At 39.4% G+C, this 9,712-nt stretch overlaps 1 protein-coding gene across 3 annotated transcripts in view; it reads left to right on the top strand.

Moving 5' to 3' along the window:
- MEGF10 (multiple EGF like domains 10) overlaps positions 1-9,075 on the top strand; it is a 155,248-nt gene extending 146,173 nt beyond the window's left edge. For 2 of the 3 annotated variants that reach the window (XM_082380698.1, XM_082380697.1), the window contains 4 exons: positions 690-813; positions 4,580-4,624; positions 5,458-5,664; positions 7,565-9,075. In XM_082380698.1, coding sequence (XP_082236824.1) covers positions 690-813; positions 4,580-4,624; positions 5,458-5,664; positions 7,565-7,773 — 585 coding nt within the window. In that variant the 3' untranslated portion in view covers positions 7,774-9,075. The remainder of the gene's footprint in view (positions 1-689; positions 814-4,579; positions 4,625-5,457; positions 5,665-7,564) is intronic. The other variant, XM_082380699.1, reaches the window with a different exon arrangement.
- Positions 9,076-9,712: the final 637 nt, after the last annotated feature.

A 9,712-nucleotide genomic window follows, 5' to 3' on the forward strand; every position in this document is an offset into this window, starting at 1 on the left:
GCTCCTCTGGTACCACCCAGTTCACCCCCAGGTCTCTTTCAGTGCTCTGAAATCCCAAACATTTCTCCCTTCCAATCTGCGCCTGAATTATATTTCCAGTCTCCGTTGTCTAATTCCAGCTCTCTATTAGAAGAAAACCAAGCTAATTAAATTAATTCAGTTGCAATTAAATCAATGCAGCTGGATTTTAATTATAGTGCCTCATAGTTAAATAGCACTTCACATTCTCCAGAGACTTTGATATTTGTCATACCATTTGTTATTATTCCCATTCAGGGAGGGAACAAAGTAGGTCATCTTATCCTCATGCTTGTGGCTAAGAAAACTGCTAAGAGTGACTCGTACAAGATCATACAGTGTTTGATGGGAAAGCTCAGACCAAGAATTTGTTTTTTTCAGTTCAAAATTCCATGTATGTAAACCAAAGTAAAGTCTAACTGGCACAGAGCGACGGCAGGAAATGGAGAAGTTGCGGCAGTGGAGGAAAGGGTTGGGGCCTAGGGACACATACTCCTGCTGCCTCTAAGTCCTGCCAGGTCGGAAGCGGTCACCTTGGCCTCTTGGTGCATCCTCATGTAGGGACCGGTCCTTGATACGTGCCATGGACTTGCTTTCCCCAGATGGGTAACACTTCACTATGCCATATTGTATTTTCTCTTTAAATCTTTTGTTGTTTATATTTTTAACAGTCAAAAAACAATCAGCTGTTTGTGAACCTGAAAAATGTGAATCCTGGGAAGAGGGGCCCTGTGGTGGACTACACAGGCACACTGCCTGCGGACTGGAAACACGGCGGCTACCTCAACGAGCTTGGCAAGTCCCCCCCTGCCCCACCTTCACAAGCATCTTTGTCTTCTAGTCACCGCAAACAGTGACAGATTCATGACAGTGCCAAAGCGATCTATTGAAAACATGCATGGAAAAACTAAGTCATAGGATTATACCTAATCCCTGTATGGGGCTTTTACTGTCCTAAGGGCTTTATTTATTCAACATTTATTGAGTTCTTACTATGAGCCAGGAATTGATAAAAAGAGACAAGGATCTCTGCCTGCTCGTAGCTTACATCCCACCTCTCCATGTATTAACTCACCTAATTCTCACAAGTACTGTTATAGGTACCATTATTATCATCATCATCTCCCTGTGACAGTAGTGAAACTCAGTCGTAAAGAGGTTAAGTAACTTGTGTAAGTTCTCAAAGCCTATTAAATGGTGGAGCTGGAATTTGAACCTAGTCAGCTTGGTTCCAGGGTGTGTGCTTCTCTTTGCTCTCTGTTAATCTGAGGCACCCTCACTAGAGGCCCTTCCTCTTTTAGGTGAGGAGATAGAGATATCAATTAGATATCTAATAGTAAGTCAGTGGCTCTGAAAATAGTAAGTCAGTGGTTCTCAAACGTCTGGGAATCAGGACCCTTTCATACACCCTTAAAAGTAATCGAGGAGCCCAAATAACCCCTACCGACATGGGTTATATCTGCTGATATTTACCATATTACAAATAAAATCTGAGAACATCTTAAAGAGCTATTTATTAATTTATAATAACACCTCATTTCGTGATAACATAAAATGCATTTTTATGAAAAATAACTACATTTTCCAAAATGAAACAAAAAAAATTAGTGAGAAGAGTGGCACTGTTTAACACTTTTATACATCTCTTTACCACCTGGCTTAATAGAGGACAGCTAGATTTTCATATCTGCTTCTGTGTTTGATCAGTAGTGATCTTACACTTGGTGTGGCTCCTGGAAAACTCCAACATACACCTGAGAGAGAATGAGAGTGGAAAGGACAAATAGTGTTATATTATGATGAGAACACAACATTTAATCTCGGGGCCCTCCTGCAAAAGGGGCTGGGGATTCCTGGACCACACTTAAAGAACTGCTCTGATACCCCATTGAGCATGTGGTGCAGCCCCTTATTTTCAGGGAGGAGCGGAATGATATAGTAACTAACATGTGTGCAGTGTCTTAGGGGAAGCAGACCCTTTCATATGTATTTATTTGGTGGTAAGGTTGCCAGGAAGTCCCATTAAATTGGAATTTCAGATAAGAAACAAATAATTTTTGTATAAATATATCCCAAATATTGCACGAGGCAAACTTATATGAAAAATTATTTGTTGTTTCTCTAAAATTCAAATTTAACTGGACCTCCTGTGTTTTTATTTACTAAATTTGGCACCCCCTACTGTGTGGGTCCTTCCACAAATCTTGTTTTATAGAGGAATAAGCAAAGAGGTTAACTCTCTTGTCCAAGATTTCATAGAAGGAAGGGGGTAAAATTGGGTCTCACAGTTGGTCTTCTGCCTCCCCTCACTTCGATCCTTCTGTGAATACCGTATATGTCCATTCACCTGAATCACATGGAGGAACCAACCCCTGTGGGCTCTGGAATCCCCTCTTACTATGGAAATGGAAATGTTTAAGTAGCAAATGAGTACAAATTCTTAACTTTTATCTTCATTCTTCAATTGATAACCAACATTATCACTAGGATGTGTATTTCTACATACTTAGAGTAAAATTACTTATATACCAGATTCACATTATACTTACTGGTGAAATCACTTAACTTTAGGGAGGTTAATAATCTAGCTCAAAGAAGTACATGAATTGATAATAGTCAAATACCACCCAGCACTAATGAGGGAAAAGTTCTCTCATTCCATCTCCACTTAATGGAGTTTGTCCTGATTCCAGAACACAACACACAGTCACTGTAACCGTCACATATAAATTTCTCCGCTTTCTGTCTCAATGAGACCCAAGGGACTGATTATTAGTAACATAAAATCTTCATTGGAAATTCTGGATCTCCTTGGTTTGTTCCCATCCAAAAGTAATTCTGCATTTAATATCCCTGTAAAGTTGTTGCATCGAAAAAGTCTTTTCTTAAAAAGAACAGAATAAGACACATTATGGATAATGAAGTGTGTAGTAGTTTTAAATGATGGGAAAGTTGTGATGCTGTCTGAAAGAGCCCTGAACTTGACACACAAGCTGTGAGATCAATTCCTGGTTCTGTGATATGACACTGTGCCAGTCATCCTCTCAAGACTGATTTGTTTGTTTGTAAAACAGAGATAAGGATCACGTTCTGGCTCATTGTATGAAGTAGATTAACTGGAGCATTTGAAAGCGCCTGTTCAGGGATTGGGACAGACAGGAGTTTATGAGGAAGCCCACCTGCTTCCTTGTTAAAACTGCACCCTGATCTTCCAGAGCAGAGAAGAGGGAATCTGCCATGAGTGGCTGGTCTCATAGCCCCGCTCTTGTTCCCTGATTTACTATCCACCCCATGTTGCTCCTCTCTTTAACCCCTTGGGGAAGGCTAGCCATTGCACAGCTAAGATCAAGACGGACATTTAACAAGACTTTGCCACAGTTTGGAGATGGCCAAGGGAATTAGGCAAAGAAAAACATAGAGTTCTTTGATTAGGCTGCTGTCAGACCACAGGCTGCCTGTCTTCACCGGGTCCCTTTAAAAAGTCCAGAATCTCTAAGACCACCCTCACTTCTGATACCAACTACAAGTTCAAGGGTCCTCAAGACCACCCACAGGATCAATAATTTGCTAGAAAGACAGAACTCACTAAGAGCTGTTATACTCATGGTTACAGTTTATCACAGCAAAAAGGTACAGATTAAAATCAGCGAGGGAAGAGACACGGGGCAGAGTCCAGGAAAGTTCAAGTGTGGGACTTCCAGTTGTCCTTTCCCAGTGGAATCATAGAAACTGCTAACTTTTCCTAGCAACAATGTGTGACAAACTATTACATATATAGAATAGATAAACAACAAGGTCCTACTGTATAGCACAGGGAACTATATTCAATATCTTGTAATAAACCATAATTGAAAAGAATATGAAAAAGAATATATATATATATATATATATATATATATATATATATATATGTAACTGAATCACTTTGCTGTAGCTCAGGAACTGACACATTTTAAACCAACTGTACTTCAATAAAATAAAATTTTTAAGAAAGTGTTACAGTAACTGAAACACCATTCATTTCTATGGCGCTTCAGAGTTTGCAATGCCTTTCCCTATGGTCTATTTCACTTCATGTTCACAACAACCCTGTAAGACTTAGAAGGTGGGTTGTGTTTTCCTCATTTTAGAGATAAGAAAATTGAGGCTCAGTGAGTTGAACATCTTGTGTAAAGTCATGTAGCTAACAAGTGATGAGATCCCAGTCCTTTGTCTCAGTTCTAGCCTGATTGTGTCCTTTCCACCGAGCAACCTTGAATCAAGTCTACTGATTCATCTGTGCCTCAGTTTCTACCCCATATTGACCAGCCTTTCCCAAAGTCACTGAAACGAGCAGGAGAATGCTCAGAATGCTATATAACATTTTTTTAAACTCTTAAGTACTGAAACATCTGGCGCAAGTGATCTGGTGTCGAGGTTTGGAAAGCAGCATCCTTGGCTATTACCTGCAGTGGGGAGACAGTGGGTGCCCAAGCCATCTTCACCAAGGACCTGAGAATATTAGATGAGTTTTCTCTTTCTTTCAGTCCTCACTGGATATTTTTTTCTTCCTTTGTTACAGGTGCTTTTGGACTTGACAGAAGTTATATGGGAAAATCCTTGAAAGGTATAGTGTAAATTTGAGGAAGAAATACATTTATCAGAACACAAGTAAAAAATTTTTTTACCTCAGAGACAGAAATAATTTGTTAAACCAGCGAAAGCGGCACTGTAGGGAAAGTGTAGCATTGTTAGGGGGTTTAATTACTCCAGCAAAGACATGAGCACGTTTGACTGCCAGCAAGAGAGTGAACATAGGTGGATCTTGTTAGAGCAGAAGTCTTGGAGAACCAAGGCTTTGATTTGCTAGGAAAACACTCATAATTCCTTTCAAAGAAATATGGCTTGTGGGGAGAGAGAAATATGAGAAAGGAAATAGCAGGGAAAAGAGGAAGAGATCAGCTTGGTTACATGTTCACTGAAGCCTGCTTTTTGGAAGGAACTTGAGTAGTAACTTCAGGTTCCCAGACCTGAGGTTTTACAAAAGAAGCCTCACAGCATAGTTGCCTTCCTTACCATGATAATAGTATCTTCTTATGCTCCTGGGGTCAGCAACAGATGGGGTCTTGACTGAAGCCTTTGAGGATTCGGAGACTATTAGTAAAATAAGGTGGAATTAATTTTATTTGAGTGTGATAATAAAAATGAAATCAAATGCATGATGTTTACATTGGTCCTCACCTTAGAGAGGAGACAAAATTACTTTGTGGATGGGTAATTTTATAGCAGATTCTCTCCAAAATACGTAAGAAATGGATGCCATTATTTTCATTGTTAAAAATTATAGATAACTACGAAGAAAAATAAGTAATCTGCCCAAGTCAGTTATCGCCAAGAAAATAAATGATGTTGCCCATGAAATAGCATTTGCTTTCCCCCCCACCCCATCTCTCTTCACAGACCTGGGAAAGCATTCTGAATATAATTCAAGTAACTGCTCCCTAAGCAGTTCTGAAAACCCATATGCCACTATTAAAGACCCACCCATCCTTATTCCCAAACACTCAGAGTGTGGTTATGTGGAGATGAAGTCACCGGCGCGGAGAGATTCCCCATATGCAGAGATCAATAACTCAACTTCAGCCAACAAGAATGTCTATGAAGTTGGTAAGTTTTCCTAACCAAAGAAAGAACCTAGTGAATGGGAATATTCTTTTCAAACAATTTTAAAGTCCTTGAGAATACAGTAGTTGCAGTTCATATACACTGTATTGAAAATAATGGTCTGTATTTTAAATGTTAACCTGTGTTTACGGTGATCATATTAGTTGGTGTCAAATGAACTTTTCAGGGAAAATACCATTTAGAAAATTCAAAGTAAGTTTTTTTTTGTTTTGTTTTTTTTACCTCCCACCCAGTCATCCATCTTTTGTTTTGTAACCATAGTGAATATTTTAGCACGCATGTGGAATAGCATATGTATCATATTAGCTAATATGTCAAGTTAGCCAAAACAAATGGTTCAAGTGGATTAAACAGATGGTTCCATTTCCTAGTTGCATTCATTATATTAATATAATGCTTTTAGCAGGATTCGAACATTTTACTTTTAAATTTGTCTATTAGATTTGTAATACTCTCTGATGTGAATCTGATACAAATTGATAAGAATTCAGTTAGTATTAGAGTTATTTTGATTGCCCCTTGCAAATACCAGTTGAGGAAAGTTAAAACATACAAGAGCTATCCTGGGCAGAGCTATCCTGGGCTAGATAGTAGAGCTTTATATTTTCATTTTTCTTTCTCCATATCTTTCTCAATGTTTATGATTTAAGCCTGAAAAAAATTCTCTACTACAGTTGACCCTTGAGCAATATGGGTTGGAACTGCATGGGTCCACTTATACACGGATTTTTTTCAATAGTAAATGCTACAGTTCTATGTGATCTGCAGTTGATTCAATCCAAGGATGTGAGACCATGGATAGGAGGGCCAATTTTGAAGTTACGTGTGATTTTCAGCTGCAGCGGGTTGGGGGAGGGTGTGGAGCACCCCAACCTTGCATTGTTCAAGGGTCAACTGTACATGTAAATGAAGTGACTTATTTAATTCTAGTCATTTGTCATTCATTTTAGGCCGTAGACATGTCATGGAAAGATACGTAATTCTTTTTAAAGTATTAAGACAGCTTTTTAAAATGGAAGCCATAATGAACTACATTTATTTCTAAAAAGTCAGTAGCAATTCCCTTTTGAACTGTCCCCTAAGCCCACCACTGTGAGATGGGAACTCAACTGAGAGCCTGAGTCCTGAGTTCTAAAGCTGTGCATTTGTTATGTGTCTCCATGAATCAAGTGACCCGACCCCCAGAGGGCCTCGTTGTTTTACCTGTAGAGGAAGGGGTTTGGACTAGATTATCTCCAGGCTTTTGCAGACAGTGATTCATGTCCAGGGTTTCTGTATATTCCCTTGATGTCTTCATCCCAACCATACAGTCACCCTTTGTTCTGAGCATCATTTGTGAGCGTCAGTGGGTCTACCAACCACAGAGTAGCCACCTCTATGTGATTATAAAAGGATCATTTGTTTTAAAAAATAATATTTTCTTATATATTTTTTAAAATTAATTAATTAATTAATTAATTTATTGGCTGTGTTGGGTCTTTGTTGCTGCGCACAGGCTTTCTCTAGTTGTGGCGAGCAGGGGCTACTCTTCGTTGCGGTGCGCGGGCTTCTCATTGCAGTGGCTTCTTTTGTTGCAGAGCACGGGCTCTAGGCGCGTGGCTTCAGTAATTGTGGCATGCAGGCTCAGTAGTTGTGGCTCATGGGCTCTAGAGCACAGGCTCAGTAGTTGTGGTGCGCGGGCTTAGTTGCTCTGCAGCATGTGGGATCTTCCTGGACCAGGGCTTGAACCCATGTCCCCTGCATTGGCAGGCGGATTCTTAACCACTGCGCCACCAGGGAAGTCCCTTCTTATATTTTTATAAAAGCTCCTCTGGTGTGTTTGATATTTGCAAGGAATGCCATATTCTTTTTTTTTTTTTTTTTAATTTCCACTGCTGATCAGTTAATGTGTCCCTGGTTGTCACAGAACCTACAGTGAGTGTTGTCCAAGGAATATTCAGCAATAATGGGCATCTCACCCAGGATCCATATGACCTCCCAAAGAACAGTCACATCCCTTGCCATTATGACCTGCTGCCAGTCCGAGACAGTTCCTCCTCCCCCAAGCAAAAGGATGGCGGCGGCAGCAGCAGCAGCAGCAGCAGTGAATGACACCAAAGGACCACTGGGTAGCCGCTGGAACCCTTTCCAGAACTACAGTTCGGTTCTTCTCCATCCTCAAGTTTGCCACCCTATGTGAATGTTAATCTGCTCAGTAGGCAATTGTTGGACATGAACCAGAAAGCTCAAAACTGAGGGCGACTGACTGTAGGTCCTTTTTGTACAGGTGGCTCAGAAGGAGACAGCAGTGTGATTTCCCATTCTTGCTAGTTTTAGAACTGCACCCATGAAGCAAGACTTATTGTAAAATCTTGGCCAAAAGCATGACCGTGCAGGACTCTTTCAGTGACATGGGTTGCAGTGGACGTTGGTATTGTTGCTTGAAAAATTAAAATTTAAATGTTTTCTTTCTCATTTGCATTATAGAGCTGTACCTAGGATTGTGTGGTTTACCGTAAAATTTACTTCATAAAAGTGTGAATCACTCAACGTGTAGAAGAAAAAGGGCCATCTTATTGAGTCCTTACTGTTTAACTTCTTTCAGCTGGACTCGGAATTGTAAGGATAATATGAGCCCAGCAGGAACCATTCTGCCAAGTGGCATTACTGGATAGACTCTGAATAAACTCTAGAGGTGGATAGCAAATTTAAATATGAGAACTTTAGACTTCTTTTAGAATGAGGAAATGTACCATTAGAATTACTTTAGAAATGCTAGAATAATTGCAGGAATCAATACGCAAATGTGCCAGGCGGAAGTGCTTCTCCTCTCTATTTGATCCTTGGCCCACTTTAGATACATGACATTATTCTGATTACTGTCCCCATCATACACATTCACCACTTGAGATCCGTAACATATCAATAATTATTTCATAAATATAGAAATGAAATAATTTTATTTTTGACAGATTGGATTGAATGAGTGTATAATGATTGGAAAAAGTTGTAAATTTTAGGTGTAAGATGATGCTTAAGTTTTGTAAACCATTAGTAATACAGGCTGTAATATAGAATTAGCAGAAAGTTTTGATTAATTTTTCCCTAGAAGTGACCGAAATATTTTTGTGCATATTTGAGAAAAGGGCACTTTCCTTTTATTAATTGTTGATTTAGAGAAACTATGCTTAAGCTGGTCTTTTGCATTGCTAATATGACATGTACCCCATTTTTCATCAGTTTGTATTTCCATTTTTAAGTTGTATATTCTATGTTTTGTAGTGTTTGGATTGTTAATGAAAAAATATTATATGTTTATTGTTTCTTGTGTTATGGCTACTTTTGTTTTTGCTTGAGAAAAATGCACTGTTCTTGTTTCTTTTGGAGGGAGGAGATGAAAATATATAAATCAAATCCATTAAAATTGGTCATTACTAAAATAGTACAGTAACCACAAGTGAATGGCTTATAATGGAAATAGAGAAGCTTTTTAATATTCTGAAATGGGGGGGAGACACTGTTACTGAGAAAATACCACAGACTGGTCTTACTAAAGACCTTCATTAGGGTGATGATATGATTGATCATCCAAACTGGAACACTTCTGAAGGTAAATGAGGGCATTATGAACAAGGATCCTGCAATGGGCTTAAATTTGGACTGTTACAGGCAAACCAGAAGAGATGTTCATCCTGTGCATACTTATGCAATAACATTTTTCACTCCAAGATAGTTATCTCAAGAGGATGCTGATACATGATGCAAGAAAACCAGTTTCTCTTTGACTTCCCTGAGCAAGCTGAAGGGCTGAAAGGCTGAATGAGGAAGCAACTTCATAAGAGAAAACAGTGGTCATCAATCTTTTAAAGACATGAAACGCTACTTGGTGTCCTACCTCAGTGAGTCAAGACACAAATATGTACTGCACCCCCGTTCTGCCATTAGTATACACAAGGCATTGCACCGCCAGCTACTGAGTTGGGATATCCAGTGCTTTCCCGTTGCACACCTACACCTGTGATGTTCGTTTGGTCAGGTGGATGAGAGAACA

The sequence above is a fragment of the Balaenoptera borealis genome, assembly GCF_965194805.1.
Source record: "Balaenoptera borealis genome assembly, chromosome: 2".
NCBI lineage: Eukaryota > Metazoa > Chordata > Mammalia > Artiodactyla > Balaenopteridae > Balaenoptera > Balaenoptera borealis.